The 18,368-nt window shown below is 39.9% G+C and overlaps 1 protein-coding gene across 18 annotated transcripts in view; it reads right to left on the bottom strand.

Annotated features, from left to right (window-relative positions):
- Positions 1-18,368, bottom strand: part of Dgki (diacylglycerol kinase, iota) — a 463,575-nt gene that overhangs the window by 164,285 nt on the left and 280,922 nt on the right. For 17 of the 18 annotated variants that reach the window (XM_006506259.4, XM_011241385.3, XM_006506258.4 and 14 more), the window contains 3 exons: positions 18,251-18,313; positions 14,940-15,013; positions 11,206-11,317 (listed from right to left, as the gene is read on the bottom strand). In XM_006506259.4, coding sequence (XP_006506322.1) covers positions 11,206-11,317; positions 14,940-15,013; positions 18,251-18,313 — 249 coding nt within the window. Of the gene's footprint in view, positions 1-11,205; positions 11,318-14,939; positions 15,085-18,250; positions 18,314-18,368 lie in introns of those variants that run through there. The other variant, XM_017321633.2, reaches the window with a different exon arrangement.

Genomic DNA, 18,368 nt, shown 5'->3' on the forward strand with positions numbered 1-18,368 from the left:
CCCATGGCTTTATTGGGAGATGGGAGAACCTTTAAGAAGTAGAGCTTTGTGGGAATAAGCTGGGTCACTGGCGTCACGCCTTTGAGAATATCAGGACCCTAGCTCTCCTCCGTTATTATTGCTTTGTCTATGATGTGCCCCTACTACAATGTGCTGCCTTGGCGTAGGCCCCAATACAACACCCAAATTACCACAGACTCAAATTGTGAGCAAAAATAACCCTTTGATTAAAAGCCAATTATCCCAGATAGTTTGCCACAGTAATGGCTAACTAACTTCGCATCTCTTTTTCAAGCAGCCTACCCAGGTGTGGCTAAGCCTCCCCTAGAAGCCATCTCTATCTCTTTGACTCATGGAAACAGACTCAGCAACAGGCCCACTTCTGATGGAGTAAATAACGCCCTTGTGTAGCAGTGGGGGATGGGGAACTGGGTGTAGCCATCAAAAAGACCCAGATGCCAGGAAAGTAAGAGGCTCCCAACAGGGATGACATTAGCTGAAATACCCAACAAAGGGGAGAGAGAATCTGTAAAGCCCATATGCAGAGGTTAGGCAAGGCCACCAGTTGAGGGATGGGGCCACCCATTCATCTCCCAATTTTTAACCCAGAATTGCTCCTGTCTAAAGGAAATACGGGACAAAATGAGGAGCAGAGACTGAAGGAAGGGCCATCCAGAGACTGCCCCACATGGGGATCCATCCCATATACAGTCACCAAACCCAGACACTATTGTGGATGCCAACAAGTGCTTGCTGACAGGAGCCTGATATAGCTGTTTCCTGTGAGGCTCTGCCAGAGCCTGACGAATACAGATGTGGATGCTCGCAGCCAACCATTGAACTGATCACAGAGACCTCAATGGAGGAGTTAGGGAAAGGACTTAAGGAGCTGGAGGGGTTTGCAACCCCATAGGAAGAACAACAATATCAAACAACCAGATGCCCTCTCCCTCCGGGGCTCCCAGGGACTAAACCAAAGAGTACACATGGAGGGACCCATGGCTCCAGCTGCATATGTAGCAGAGGGTGGCTTTATATGGCATCAATGGGAGTAGAGGCCCTTGATCTTCTGAAGGCTCAATGCCCCAGTGTAGGGGAATACCAAGGTGGTGAGGTGTGAGTGGGTGGGTAGGTAGGGGAGCATCCTCAGAAAAACGGGAAAAGAAGGTAGGATAAAGAGGTTTTCAAAGGGGAAACTGGGAAAGGGAATAACATTTGAAATGTAAATAAATAAAATATCCAAAAAAACCCAAAACAAACAAACAAACAAACAAAAAACAAACAAAAGAATACTGACTCCTGGTTTACAAGCCTCATGACAAAGCCAATCAAAAGCCTTTTCAGATTGCCATATGTCTCTCTCCAAAGTTCTATCACTTATCTTATGTCCTGGGTCCCTTAGGACTAATATCACCATCTCATGCCACTCTACTCTCCTTCTAGCACCAGAAGTGACAGGGACTTTGTTTACTTGATGACTGATGAATCTACAGGCTATCTGCTTTTCAGTTCCTCTGACATCCTCTCATTATCCTTCCGTACTTCAATAGCTTCAGTGAAACCAGCTCATATGGGTTCCTCCTTTCCCAACGCATGATGCTTGTTGTAAAGGAAGAAATTCTACCTACATAATTCGTGTCACCATGACTGGTTAGCTCACAATGTCCCTCATAAGCTTTTGCAATCATTCTCTTTTCATAGAGTAATATCATTACGTTTTATTGCTTTTCCCCCAGGTCATCAAGAATTAAACTCTGAACACCAGTGTGCTACAAAGTCTCACTGGCTGCTGTTAGCAAGCCTAAGTAGCAATCAGAGCAGTAATACTTCCCCAATGAGTTGTCCACATAATTAACTACTTACAGAGAAACTAATCGTACTTGCATTTCCTCAAACGTGGCTGATCTGGGTTTACTTCTGTAATCTTTTTCCAGACTAGTATTTTATGATTCTAGATTGTGACTAAAGTTCAACAATATCTTGTTCTTAAATACAACCTCATCCCATCTAGAATCATCACTCTTTATTTCTCTGCATCTGCCACAGAATTAATGTTCAGTCAATCACTGTCAAAATAAAGTGGGACAGTTTAAGAAAAGAAGGGAGTTTGTTTGAAAACCCTTCTTCTAGTTACTCATAAGAGATCTAAAATTCACTAAAAATATTTCCTATGGTGTGTTTACAAATTCCCTCTTAATGACAAGATAGAGACTGGAAAATCTAAGTACCTTTCTCACTGAGAGGACTTGCATGTGCATGCCATTTTTATCTCTGTCCAATGGACACAGATTCTAACCAGTACCAACATACCTTCATGACAGAAAAAAATAGAAAAAAAAAGGAATAAAAATGCCTTATAGATTTCATAGTCTTTAGAAAGACACTAACCTGCAGTTCTATGGCACAATTTAGGGAAAAATCTAGATGCTTTAAAGCTACTTAAAGTAGTAATCATAACTTTAAAATCTGTAATATTCTGAAAGTTAAAATAGTGACAGAATCAACAATATATCCTGAGAAGTGGGATAAGACAGATTTGTATAAATCTGGGAAGAAACACATTCCTACTGATATTTTTAACTCTCAACTTGTTAGTATTCGTCATTTATACTAAACACATTTTGTAACTTGTAAAGGAAGAACTGAAAAAGGTAATGTTAAAATATTATGTACTACCTAACAATAAAACAATTTAGATTACATTCAGCGATCATCTGATGAGTAGATAATCAATGGATCCTAACATATATAAAGAAGAAACCATGATCCATAAGAAAAGAAAAAATAAAATTATCTCACAGTAAAGCTTAGTAGCAAACTGGATCCTGCAGAAAGAAATAGGTCGCTGAAGATGGAAACAGATCGATAGATATTGCTGATCTCAGCAACACAGACAGGAACGTTTCATGTTATTCCACCATCTGTGAGACAGTAATTAGCAAATTCTTTTACTGAACGCATAGGGAAAGGATGAGAGAACAGAGAGTACATGGATAAAAGTCAACTTTCAGATTCATAAAAATCAATGCCTGTGTTCTAACTCATCAAAACCACGAAACCCATACACAGCAGAAGTACATTTCCAATGTAAATAAACGAAGGTTGAATAGAAAGAGCAATTGCTCTGGGATCTGGGAGTGGATACAATATAATCACAAAGTCCCCTGTACGGGGGGGGGGGGGGGAAGCAAAGTGAGAGGACAGAGGCAGAGAGGTGACAGAGGCAGAGAGGTGACATAAGAACACAGAGCAAAGAATGCAAAGAGTGCATAATTCCCCCCCCCCCCGCCCCGAACCTTCAACTGCTTTATAAATGCATACAAAACACCATCTTGTTGTCTAAAGCCACTGTATGTGGTACAGCCTATATGTTTACAGAGTCAATGAGAGAGGGAGTCCCTGACTTCATACCCACAGGTGACCCCAACATGCTCCAATGGATTGCTCCAATCTAATGGTCACACAGATGGCCTGGTTAAGCTAACTGGCTCACAAAACAAACCAAAGGTCACAATTATGTAAAGGGACCAGGTAGAGTTGGTAAGTGAGTTTAATAGGGACAGAGATGGAAGGGCGATAAGGAAGGTGCAGGTATTGGGGAGACTAATCCAAAGAGTAAATCATCTACATATGTGGAATTGGCAAAGGACAAGATTACTCTAAAGGCAGATTAAACAGGACAGTGTGCACTGGCATAAAAATAAGTAGAAGGAAGAAAATGGGATTCTGGAAAAGATCCAGGACAATCCTACAGAAGGGGAAAGGTCACTCAGCAATAACACTGGTAAGAACAACAAATGTTTTTAACAGAGTAAGAGTCACCTTGTACAACACACAAATGTTTTCTTGAGGTAAGAGACTTTCTTAGACAGGAAACATTAAACTATAAATCATCAAGGAGACAAGAGAATGCCTTCCCTGTTGAACTTGGAGTTAGTTAAGATTTTTAAGGGGGGAAGAGGGACGTGGAGGCACACACCTGTCTGCATGCTTGCATATGTGTAGCCCTAACAGAACTTAAGCGTACTTCATGAAACAAGAGATCATAAAAGTGTTTAAGATGAGTGCTAGAGGAAGTTGGAGATGGAAGAGGTAATGGCGATAAGGGTACAGAGTAGTGAAAGTTATGCATTTACAGTGTATTTGTGTATACAATTCTCAAAGATAAAATTATAAATAAATGCAATAATATTGAGAAGGCATGTTGGTAAAAAGAGACATGAAGAACACACACACATAAAGTAGACAGGTTACATCTGCAATAGATGCATGTGCCAAAAGACGTGCATTTAGAGTATCTCTCTATTCTTCTCTCCTATGTTACACTTGACTGCAGTTTTCCCTCCCTCCACTCCTGCCTGCCCACTCTCCCATCTCCCCTCTTTCCCAGACCCACTCCTCATCTATTTCTCTTAAAACTCAAAATAAAAAGTGAGCCAGTCAGCAGCATATGCAAAAAATATGAGTTTTTCAAAAGAGAAAGTGTAATAACAGTATGCTATTCTTACTGTCATTTGTGCTGTTCAGTGAGCTGTTAACCATCTTTTGCCAAGTTCAACCTCACAAGACACACCTAATTCCTTTACGCATTAATTGTATTCCCATTCCCACTCCCATTAGCTGTACAGTTTTAAACCTTATTCAGCTCTTACTACTCTGCCTATTACTATTGTGTCTGTAAATATTAAAGAAAGGAGTTTTATAATTCTTATTATAAAGCATTCTAAAAACATTTCTAGACAATCCTGAAAACATTTATGACATTGGATCAATACTCTCTTCCCTGTGGATCTGTCAGAACAACTTGTACTCACCGTGTTTACACACAACATTAATCAGAGTTATTTATGACACCAAACATCAGAAACGTGAAAGCTTCATAAAAGAAATGATTATTATTTAAACTGTGATGTGCTTATCTAATGAAGCTTATACTGTCATTCGTAGGATGCTTCTGCGATACTGATTGAATGCAAAGAAAGCCCATCGTGGTTTGGAGAACAATACCTGCTGCCATACTGATATAATTGTGTGTGAAACTCTGTGTGGATTTCCTGTTGCTTTGTTATGACAAACCCCAGGAAAGAAGGTATCAATTAAATAACATTAAAAAAGAAAGTCTCAGGGTTGGTGAGATGGCTCAGCAGGTAAGAGCACTGACTGCTCTTCCAAAGGTCCTGAGTTCAAATCCCAGCAATCACATGGTGGCTTACAACCACCTGTAATTAGATCTGACGCCCTCTTCTGATGCCTCTGAAGACAGCTACAGTGTACTTATTTATAATAATAAATAAATCTTTGAGTGAGTAGGGCCGACCGGAGTGAGCAAAGGTCCTAAAATTCAATTTCAACAACCACATGAAGGCTCACAACCGTCTGCACAGCTACAGTGTACTCATATACATAAAATAAATAAATAAATCTTAAAAAAAAATCTTGCCGGGCAGTGGTGGCACACGCCTTTAATCCCAGCACTTGGGAGGCAGAGGCAGGCAGATTTCTGAGTTTGAGGCCCTGGTCTACAGAGTGAGTTCCAGGACAGCCAGGGCTACACAGAGAAACCCTGTCTCGAAAAACAAACAAACAAACCTCTCTTAGTAAAATGTTATAAAATCACTTTTTAAATTTTATGTGTGTTTTCAAACACAAAAACAAAGTCACTGGGAGGAAAGGCATCAGAAATCAGAATATGAGTAGCTCTCCGTAGGCATTCTGGTTAGATATGAGACGTTCACTTAAGTTCTTACATTTAATGTGAGTTATAAAATTAGCATTTCATCTTTTAAAAAGCAAAAGAGATCACATTATGCAGAAATATAAAACCTTGGCCCTGGGAATCTCTCTGTACCCCGCCCCAGACTGACCAACCCTGTCCTTTGCCTTCCTCATCCAGAAATGTAAAAGAACTTACACATTTTAATTTCAATTAACAGAGAGATCAGTGTGCTTTCTTCAAAGTTGAGGAGCCTGAATTGCAAATGAGGGTCCCACTTCCTCCATGTGAATCACGCTTTGAACTGTCTTGGAAAGTTTTAAATTACTTAGAAACAGACTCAACATGAAAGGCCCTTCCCGGCCATAATAACAAAAAATTGTGGCAGAAACAAATACAAGTTACAATGCCTGATTATGGGCTCTGTGAAACCCAAGAAGGCAATCAGGATACCGGCTACCCAGTGAGCGAGCATCTTAATTAGCAGGAAAGCATCCAACCAAAGGAGTCAATTGAAGACTTCTCTTTGAAGTTTGCAATTACAAGATAAACATTCTAAAAGACATAGCCCCCTCTCCATTCCAGTAATTCAATTTAAAAATCTCCTCTCAAGAATAAGTCTGAGCTTCCTCTTCTTTGGGTGTTCTTAAATTATAAACAATGAACGAAAATATTTATGAGTTTATTGCATAACCTTAAAAACAGGTAGCCTTTAATGATTTTAGACATGTCAACTTCTTAGAAAAAAAAAAGATAATTTGCTGAAAAAAAAACCAACTTAAGCTAGTAGTTAAGGTTTTAAATTATAGGGAAGCTATTTTAAGTATACATTTAAAAAGAGTAATTTTAAGTACTTATACCATCCTGTTTAGACAGTCATCTTAAGATCATGCTTATAATTTTACATAATTTACCTTCTTGGAAATACAATCAATAGAATAGCCTCAATGAATTGAAAACTGAAGGACTAAACATAAAAATTCTTTCATACCAAATTAAAAACAGCAATACTTTACCATTGGACAGAGTGAGATGAATATGAATATTTAAAAGTACTTTGCAGGGTTATTTAGAGAGCACATAGTGTTCACAAATACACAGCTTTTAACCGTATACTTAAACAGCTAAGCAGAGTTAACTCGGATTTTCTAAGGCAGGATTTTTCTGCCCCGGAAGCAAATGCAGTCACTAGGATTGGAGATTCTATCACACATCTGACACTATCTCACGTGACTTTGTAGTGTTCATGTTGTGCAAAGAGGAAATTACAGTTGTCAAGACTTTCACGTTCTGTTCCCTCCTCACCAAATCCCATCCATTAATTTTCTCCCCTCCTCACCCCAACTAGCCACAGGCTGGCAAAGAGGGGACAACAGACCCTCCAATGCCATCTCTCTAACCTATGGAGATCCCCTGACTTCCAGTCACACAATTTTCAGTTGTCTACTTTTAAGCACATGCTGACTTCTTATGCAGATTTCAGAGCTCAGCTCTTGCACAATGCTCTTACAGTTTTGACCTTCTTCGATGGATCCATCCTTTGACCAATTGTCTGCAGCAACCTGCTAGGATTCTTTAATTCTCTTCTAAGGTTCACAATGGGTCATGATATCCAAACATGTCTGCAACTAACCCGGCCCTTTCATATTCCTTCATCATCTAATGTGAACATCCACCTGGATACCAATGCCAATTTGATGATTTTTTTAACAAGACCCAGGGTTAGAGATTCAGGTCACATGAAATTGGAGTCCAGGCACAAGCCTCATCATGCCCAACCCTCTTGCAACATCATCCCCATGGACAGCTTGAAGAGGCTGCTTCTGCCTCACCTCTCTCCAAGACTGTAGTTTTACTTGTAGAGTCACTTAAGCCACTACTTGTAGCTCTTCAAGGACATGTGCTCTCAGGCTGCTTGCTCTGATAGGCCACTACACTCTAGAGACTCCTGCCTCCCAACAGGCACCCTTGGTTTTGGTATTCCTCTCTAGTGTCTCCCAGCTCTCTCCTGAAATTTATTGTTTTATTCTTGGTTTTTCCTCCACGTTGGCTCTGTGAGTGCCTCAAAGACAGGGCTTTTGTTTGCTCATTCCTCAACCAGTTCTACATAGTAGCCTGTCATTTACGGGCACACCACTGGTGAGTTCACTATTTATAACTGACACTGATTGGAAACAGACACATCTGAAGTATTACTTTGGCTTTACAAAACTTGCTACCAATTAGAGGTGACCATTATTGTCCACTTCCTAACTGCTTCATGGCCTTTTACGGTCCAACTCCAGAAAAATTATACAATGGCACACTCATATCTATCTGTGTGTGGGGGGGGGGGGAGTCAGAGAGAGAGAGAGAAAACACACCTTCATGAGTGTGCGACTGCACATGGAGGCCAGATCTAGATACTGGGTGTCTTCTTTTCTCACTCCCTACCTTGTTTTTTGAAACAGAGGCTTTCACTAAACCTAGAGTTCACCCATTTGTACCAAACAGCTTATACAAGGCTCCCAGTATCTGTTTCCTTTGCACCAGAATTACAGACACATGTTAGCACAAACATGTCACATAGGTACTGGGGACCTGAACTGTGGTCCTTTTCCCTTCTGAATCATCTCTCCATGCCCCCACTGTCCTTGACTCATCACAAAATCACAAACCCAACCAGACCCAAGGAGAAGACCACAGACCCAAATTCATGATGGGTACATGTCTGAAAGTACAAGGCTTTGTACTTTGTACTTTCTATCTAAGGTTGCCAATGAGCCAACATGTTAACTTGAAAATAAATAATGAAAATAAAAATCAGCCACCCTGCAAAAGTGTGTGACTAAGTGACCAAATAGAAGGTAAAAGGGAATCTCTCCTTGAAACATCCCAGTTGATAGACATAGGCCAAAACGAGTGGTGCTGACATTCTGCAAGACTCAATTATTGTTGGCTCCACTCAGTGAGCAGCAGCATCCATTAACATTACAGAAGAGGTTGGACCACATACTATCCAATCCTTTCTCGAAGAAAATGATGGCCAAGAAAGTAGATTTGGGATCCTGCTTCCTCTTTCCTCTGTTTCTTGTGTATAGCTAAAAAATTTGGTCAGCCAGCTTCCTGTTTCCTCTGACATGCTGCGCCATCTGTGCCATAACTGACTCCATCACTCAGGAGCCATTACCCAAAATAAACTCTTTCTGTTAAACACCAGTACACCTTTGTTACCTCTAGTCATTTTTCCCTATACATATACTTTCTGAATTTAAGCCTGTTTATTTCCTGTCTAATAGCTTAGAAAGCTTTGGTGATAAAGAACGCTCTAAAAAAAGTCAACTATTAAGAGTGAGCCCTTCTATCCATTTCCCTCCTTCTCAGAAGCTGAGTTTTCACCTCCCCTGCCCTGTGAACGTCCCTCTCAAATGCTGATGCAAAGGGCAAGTCCTACCTTAAGAGACACCATCAATTGAAATGACACGAATTCTTGCCATAATCGCTATAGGTTATTGTGTTAAAGTGTTTTAACTTGGGGTTATTGAGGAAGAAACCGTTGTCACTCATAAGGTGGACAAAATGAAATCTACACTAATTGTCAATCTGACAATCTATAATCACCTGGCAGACAGATTTCTGGGAGTTCCTGTGTGACAATTATCCTATGATTACATTAATTGAGGTAGAAAGGGCTTTCATTGACCAGTGACATCACTCCTGGGGTGGAGTCCTGGACTCTATGAAGTACAGAAGAAAGCCGAGAAGCACGCATCTCCTGCTGACAGCTCCCTGACTGCCTTTCCCCTTGTACTGTGAGCTGAAATACTTCATCCCCTGGATTTCTTCTGTCATGGTATTTTACCACAGCAATAAGAAACAAAAACTATGAAAGATATACTTCTGTTTCTTAAAGTAGAACAGCACCTTCTGACCGTTTGTGGATAGTGGCTAGCACAGCCCAGTTACAATGGAGGCTTTTGATTTGTACAAACTATGAATTTATAGAATAATTTATATAATACAACATTAAATAAGTAGTTTTTATAATTCATTACAATGGAGGCTTTCGATTTGTACAAACTGAGTTTATATAATAATTTATATAGTACAACATGAAATAAGTAGTTTTTATAATTCTTTTTTGTTTGTTTGTTGTTTTTTCAAGACAGGGTTCGCTGTGTAGCCCTGGCTGTCCTGGAACTCACCCTGTAGACCAGGCTGGCCTCCAACTCAGAAATCCACCTGCCTCTGCCTCTCAAGTGCTGGGTAAAGGCATGTGCCACTACTGCTTGGCAGATTTTATAATTCTAAATTGGTCGATAAGTTGAAAACCGTTTGAAATGCACTTATACTATAAATTCAGGGTATTTTTTTAAAGATGTATTTATTATGTATACAGCTTTTGCCTGCATGCCAGAAGAGGGCACCAGATCCCATTATAGATGTTGTGAGCCACCATGTGTTGGCTGGGACTTGAGCTCAGGACCTCTGGATAGCAGACACTGCTCCTAATCTCTGAGCCATCTCTCCAGCTCCCTCAGTTTTTAATACAAACACACAATATTAAAGTATGAACTGATGTGTATACTGTTGCAACTGTAGTTCTAAGGTGGTCATATAGTTTCTTTTCCCATTTATAAGTATTTTGTGATAATCTATACACTCATCTCCAGCTATGTGAACAAGATAAAATTGAATATAAATAACTACTTTTTAAGTTAAATATTCATTTCCCCAGCAAAGCAAGAAAAGCATCAATCGGCTCCTGTGGTTTTTGTGTTAATACTGCACTATCTCTGCACCATGATGGCTCCCTAAGCCCAAACTGTTTTATTTCCTAGAAAGTAAAACAATCAAATGAAATTGACTTATTTTTGAACTTCAGGTTCATAGGATTGGTTTTCAAAATTAATGACACATTCATGTTTATCCTAACCCAATATGTACTATGTACAGTTTATAAAATAAGACACTTTTTATTGAAAGTAGCTTTTTTCACACAACATATTCTGATCACAGTTTCTCCTATCCAACTCCTCCAAGGTTACCCCCTACCTCCCCACCCATGCAAATCCATACTTTTCTTTCTCTGTCTCATTTGAAAACAGATATCCAAAACCATATATATATATGGATAAAACAATCAGGAAGACAAGGCCAAAAAAAATCACAAGAAACAAATACAGACACAGAGACACACACATTCACCCAGAGAAATCGCACAGAAACACAAGATTGGAAATCATAATATTTGAGAAGAGAAGGTGTAAGAAGAAGAGTAAGGTGGGAAGGAAAATGCCCAGACAAAGCATTATGAAACAAAAACCCTGCAAATGTGTCACTGAGTTCATTCTATGTTGGCCGTCTACTGCTGGGCATGGGGCCAGCCCTTAAGTGTGGTCTGTACACCCAGTCAGACTTTGTTGGAGAAACTAATTTTTCCTTTGTGAACACTTAAGGTCCATTTGTGGCTTATACACAAGGGTTTTCAATAAACTTGAGATATTGCTCACCAAAGAGGCCATAGTGAATCCAATGACTTCAATGTAGCCGTCATCATGACGTTGGGGTTCAAAGTCATGATGATCTCCAGGGTTTCCCCAAGGCATTGTGCCAGCACAATATCTGCAAACAAGGTCAAAAACAGTTAGAGCTACGTCATTCTATTCCTGATTAGCACTGGGAAATAACTTAGGGTTAATGCATACATGCACTAAGGTCTTGCATGGTGTACTCATGACTACATGGGAGCAGGGGCAGGGTGTTGTGCTTCTGTGTCAGTTTATTTGACTTTTGAAAATAACTTCTAGTGGAACTTGATGCTTTTCAAATATAAGAACAGTTGTTGCTCTAGATAGATACCTTCACATTTGAAAAAATAAAGTTATTGTCTCCAGAATATCACAACCTTGCAAAAATAAGCAACAATTTAGCAAGAAAAGCATACTGTGGTACCTATCTGTTCCATCATTCCTCACTCCAGGGTTCATGCTGTCTACAACATATTATGAATCATCTTTAATAATTTCATAATTTTCTTAAAGTGAAATTCGTGCTAGTGTAAGAAAGAACATGAACTAAGATGGCAGCATTTGTCATGACATAAAGTAAGACAAGAAATTCTCACAGGGCAAAAATGAATGAAAATTACTTCAAATAAATAAATAAAAGATAAGAAATGAAATAAGATAGATTGTGGTATATGCCTGCTCCTCTGATACACGAGAAGCTAAGGTAGAACTGTGAAATATCGAGATTCTCTCAAAAGGAAGAAAAGAAGGACTAGAGGGAGGGAAGGGAAATGGGTGGAAGGAAAGTGAGAGGGGTGAGACGAGAAAGGGAAAGGAAATGAATAAAATTATAAAATTGGAGAAGCAGACACATAAGGGAAGAGAGTCAAGAGTAAAGAGGAAAATTGTACAAGAGGCACTACTAGCCAGTGTTCTGCAAATCTGTAAGCTGTCTACTAAAACCACGTTGACACATGCCCCTGAAACACGCTGGGACCTTAGTGTACTGAGCACTTCCAAGAGCAACCTGGAGACCCTGAGAGGTTTCCCCAGATATAAATTTCCATAGATCTCTCATTTTCCTTAAATTCACCCAAGGTCAGCTTATTTGTCCAAGTTGGTTGATAGGAAGCAATGAGGGGATATAAACCCATGTCTTCCAACACAATGGCTTGGGAACCTGCAATCCTACAATCCACCTTTACGCCACTGTGAAGTGATATGCTTATTTTAAAAAATAGTCCTAGCTAAAACCATCCAGTGGAAAAAAAGACAGCATTTTCAACAAATGGTGCTGGCACAACTGGCGGTTATCATGTAGAAGAATGCGAATTGATCCATTCCTATCTCCTTGTACTAAGGTCAAATCTAAGTGGATCAAGGAACTCCACATAAAACCAGAGACAGTGAAACTTATAGAGGAGAAAGTGGGGAAAAGCCTTGGAGATATGGGCACAGGGGAAAAAATCCTGAATAGAACAGCAATGGCTTGTACTGTAAGATCGAGAATCAACAAATGGGACCTCATAAAATTGCAAAGCTTCTGTAAAGCAAAAGACACAGTCAATAAGACAAAAAAGCCACCAACAGATTGGGAAAGGATCTTTACCTATCCCAAATCAGATAGGGGACTAATATCCAATATATATAAAGAACACAAGAAGGTGGACTCCAGAAAATCAAATAACCCCATTAAAAAATGGGGCTCAGAGCTAAACAAAGAATTCTCACCTGAGGAATACCGAATGGCTGAGAAACACCTGGAAAAATGATCAGCATCCTTAATCATCAGGGAAATGCAAATCAAAACAACCCTGAGATTCCACCTCATACCAGCCAGAATGGCTAAGATGAAAAATTCAGGTGACAGCAGATGCTGGCGAGGATGTTGAGAAAGAGGAACACTCCTCCATTGTTGGTGGGATTGCAAGCTTGTACAACCACTCTGGAAATCAGTCTGGCGGTTCCTCAGAAAATTGGACATAGTACTACCGGAGGATCCTGCAATACCTCTCCCGGGCATATATCTAGAAGATATTCCAACTGGTAAGAAGGACACATGCTCAACTATGTTCATAGCAGCCTTATTTGTAATAGCCAGAAGCTGGAAAGAACCCAGATGCCCCTCAACAGAGGAATGGATACAGAAAATGTGGTACACTTAAACAATGGAGTACTACTCAGCTATTAAAAAGAATGAATTTATGAAATTCCTAGGCAAATGGATGGACCTGGAGGGCATCATCCTGAGTGAGGTAACCCAATCACAAAAGAACTCAAATGATATGTACTCACTGATAAGTGGATATTAGCCCAGAAACTTAGAATACCCAAGATACAAGATACAATTTGCAAAACACATGAAACTCAAGAAGAATGAAGACGAAAGTGTGGACACTTTGCTCCTTAGAATTGGGAACAAAACACCCATGGAAGGAGTTACAGAGACAAAGTTTGGAGCTGAGACGAAAGGATGGACCATCTAGAGACTGCCATACCTGGAGATCCATCCCATAATCAGCCCCCAAACACTGACACCATTGCACACACTAGCAAGATTTTGCTGAAAGGACCCTGATATAGCCGTCTCTTGCGAGGCTATGCCAGGGCCTAGCAAACACAGAAGTGGATGCTCACAGTCAGCTATTGGATGGATCACAGGGCCCCTAATGGAGGAGCTAGAGAAAGTACGCAAGGAGCCAAAAGGGTCTGCAACCTTATAGGTGGAACAACAATATGAACTAACCAGTACCCCGGAGCTTGTGTCTCTAGCTGCATATGTATCAGAAGATGACCTAGTCAGCCATCAGTGGAAAGAGAGGCCCATTGGTCTTGCAAACTTTATATGCCTCAGTACAGGAGAATGCCAGGGCCAAGAAGTGGAAGTGGAGGGGGGGAGTGGGGGGAGGGTTTGGGGACTTTTGGGATAGCATTAGAAATGTAAATGAAGAAAATACCTAATAAAAAATAATAACAACAGTACCCCAGAGCTCTTGACTCTAGCTGCATATATATCAAAAGATGGCCTAGTCGGCCATCACTGGAAAGAGAGGCCCATTGGACTTGCAAACTTTATATGCCCCAGTACAGGGGAATACCAGGGCCAAAAAGGGGGAGTGGGTGGGCAGGGGAGTGGGGGTGGGTGGATATGGGGGACTTTTGGTATAGCATTGGAAATGTAAATGAGTTAAATACCTAATAAAAAATGGAAAAAAAATAACAAAAGAAAGAAAATAGTCCTAAGTATTGCCTTCTCCTTGTGTATAATTGTTCCAAAGAGCATTGAAATTCTGTCTACACCACATCTCCCTGTGCACACCATGTCTCCTTGTGTACACTGTGTCTCTCCAATGAATTCTAGCATCTGGCAGAGAATCCCACACTCATCAGGCTGGATGTGTTCCTAATGGCTTCTGAGACACTGAAAGGACTCTACTCACATCTGCTTCCCTTGAGGCTGTGAGGTGGGTGTGGGGCAGTAGTGAGAATTAAATGAAAATGTTTTAGAAAAAGGCCTGAGTCTCTCAGGAATAGGAGAATACAGATAATGAATTCTACATCACAGGCAAGATAACCCACCACGGGGAACAAGCCAAGCAGGAAAAGAAAATGAGTGACCTTTACCACCACACTAAAATAAGGGATTCCATACGTTATACCCGAGACGATTCACTTCTGCAATCAGATGTCAGTCAGAGTTCACATCGCACAAACGCAACAGCATGAACAGGGCTTACCTGGGAATATTTAAAAATACTATACACTGGAACTTCAGGTCCTGGATCTTTGGGGTGAGGTCTGTCCCATCACACTGCAGCAACCAAAGCAGAGAAAGCGAGGCTTCTGAGGTGCTCATGAGTCTGAGAGTCTCATCCAAGATAACTAGGTCGACAACAGCATAGAACATGGAATTCTTCCCCCTTTCCCCTGAGTGAAAGCCAGTTACTAGGACAGAAATTTACGGTGAGCCTGACTGGAGGAGAGCCAGACTTAACTCCAGCTTTGTTCTGATCTTATACAAAACAAAACTTCCGTTTGACCAAAACAAATTTTTCTCTCCTCTAATATTCAGACATACAGTGCTAACGTTTAAAGACTGTACACACTTCAAAGATAAAAGCTTGAGTGAAGCCAGCAGTATTTTCCACCATAATCAATTGATCCAAACACAGCATGAATGTGGCCATTTGTTTTCTTTCCTGTCTGAGACAATGTTTATTTTGAAGCTAGGAAACTTGTTTGGAATACATTATCTGACCATTCTTTTTAAGGAGTCTGTTCTAAATTTGAATCACTTGTAATGGATCCTTTTTTGTTTGCCATGGCATGAAGCTGGTGTTTTAGCTATATACATAGGAGTGTGTATTAACACTAGATCAAAAAGACAAATACCGTCAAGTGATTGTGTGTTACAAATCTAATCTCTTACAGAACTAGATGGCACTTTTGAGATTAGACTGTTGGGGTTTGGATCCGACCTTGGTCTCAGGGTGTCTTCATCATTCCACATTAGAACCTTTGTACATAGGTTCCTTGATCACCTAATTTTTTCCCATGAGTACTGTCCTGCAGCCAGTCACACACAAAAATCTCCATCCCCCTTTCTCTATTTGCACTGGGGATATGCACAAGAGGAGTCCAATCAGAGTCAATGACATAGTGGCATGGTACAAAGCTGGCTTTTCAGCTTGCTTTCTCCCTCTCAACCCCTACATGGGAGAATTCCCTCCGCTTCTTATGTTTTGGAAGAAAGAGTACAGTATTCCAAAACTCACTACAATTTTGTTAAGATTTCTTTCAGCAGTGTTTCAGTCTAAGCCTAAAGATTTTGCAAGCAATCAATGGTTGCTTCAAAGCACCACACTGTTTCCCTACCTGATCTGACTATACCTCAAAGCTCATAAACAGTCTCAAAAATGATTTCCAAGAAATCATACAGTTCTAAATAAAATATTTCCAAAAGCAACTTAGATAAAATAAAGTTCTTGATAGTGACCAAATATGTTTTAGAGTACTTCCAACAACCTAAACTCTTCCAAATCATTTAGGGTCTTCAAGCAGATCCATAGATGGCTATGCTCATGAAGAAATCATAGAATAATTTGGTTGTAAGAAAACTTACAAGCAAAAATAAATAAATTAAATAAATAAATAAATAGAATGCTAAACTCTGTTGACACATTACAGAAAAAAAAATGCTATAGTAAATACTACTGAACTTGAAACCAATCTCATTTGTAAATGTGCTAGACTTTCTTCCTGCGAGCTCATCAGATTTTTCAAAGATGCATACCATACTTTTTGCATATTATTGCATTAAAATGTACAGTTCTCCAGGACAGCAGCAATTATTGTTTTCTCTAACTCAAACACATGTAAGACAAAATATATGCCTGCAAAATACAGTTCTATATCTATGCTTATGTGTTGATAAATCAAACAATGGAAGTAGATTGTGTTACATGCAATGTTTTCTTAGTGCTTTGTGTTTTCTTAGTCGAGAATTTATTTTTTTTTTAAGATTTATTTATTTATTATATGTAAGTACACTGTAGCTGTCTTCAGACACACCAGAAGAGGGCGTCAGATCTCATTACAGATGGTTGTGAGCCACCATGTGGTTGCTGGGATTTGAACTCTGGACCTTCGGAAGAGCAGTCAGGTGCTCTTACCCACTGAGCCATCTCACCAGCCCCCTAGTCGAGAATTTATAATGCACACTTTATTACCATGTGTCTTGTGTATTACATCTAAGATACTGACTTTATATCTGTCGAAAACAAGACAGTCTTTTATATACATCTAATGTAGTTAGGCTGTAAAGTGTTCCTCAAAAAGGCTCACGAGTTAAAAGCCTTGGTCCCAAGCTGGAGGAACCATGGGATTCTATCATGAGCATGCTACCCTGTTGGTGAGCCCACACTGAGTGAGATGGTAGGAGGTTGGGCCTACTTGGAAGAACGAATTCACTCTGTCAGGGGTTGCCATGAAGGGTGATCTTGTCCTGGTCAGTCATTCAGCAGTCATTGAACATCTCTCTATTCCCTCTTTCCCTCTTCTCTCTTTTTCTTTCCTTTTTCTTCCCACCCTCCCTTCCTGGTTACCATGAAGCCTGCAGCTTTGCTACCCAATCCCTTCCAGAGCCAGAAACAACAACAAGGCATTGTATGTGAGTTGAAATACCATGGAGGGATGATGAGGTTAGCTAATACCAGCAATACTCAGCTCTTGTCCCAGTTGATTTAAGGGGATCATTTTTCAAGCACAGTTTTCTATAAGCCATATATTTTGTGATTTTGTGATAAGTTACTGAACTCATACAATGCCCTGAGTATTCATATGGCTACAATAAAGACATAGAAACTCTATAGGAAGAATCGGTATGAGATTCAAAGCAGGGCACAAATTAACGCTGATGGAACAGCAACAGCAGCTTAGCAAATGTTTGCCTATCAGATTTCTATAATTTTCCATTCTCTTGAGACAGGTTCTCACCAAGCTGTCCAGTCCAGCTGGTTGCCTTGAATTTACATCCCTTCTAGCTCAGCCTTCTTAATACTGGAAACATTTTTAAAATGAACTTTTCATCCTATAAGAATGAGGAAGTCGTTTCTATCACATTAGTACTGTATATTCTAGTTTATTAACATTGTTAACATTACCAGTGCCCTACTAAATATTATTCTATTACGATCCTTAGTTGTTTTCTTTTCAAGGATCATTTCCTCTTGTTTTTATATTATATAAAAGTAGCTCTGTGTTTTTTAAACATTTTGCTGGACTTAGTACAGGACTATAATCCCAGCATATTATTTCTTTAGGAGTAAAACTAGTCTTTATTTCACTCCAGCAACTAAAACAGAGACTGACACATAGAGAGGATGCATGTTTATGGTTGAATGAGCTACATGATTGACAAATTATATGTAGCCCAGGGATTAATATATTTGTCTATATATTAATCTACGTATCAACTGGCATTGGGGGTGGGGGGAGTGACACTCATATTCACATGCAAATGAAATGAACCTATATAGTCAATACTCACGACAACTTTGACGTGTTTGGATAGATCTCTAGAACTTCTTTGTAGGAAATCAGAAAAGGCTGCCTACACCACAAGGGAAAGAAGAAAAAGAATTCTTTGTTATATAGTTTCCACCAAA

This window comes from Mus musculus, chromosome 6, assembly GCF_000001635.26.
Source record: "Mus musculus strain C57BL/6J chromosome 6, GRCm38.p6 C57BL/6J".
Classification (NCBI taxonomy): Eukaryota; Metazoa; Chordata; class Mammalia; order Rodentia; family Muridae; genus Mus; species Mus musculus.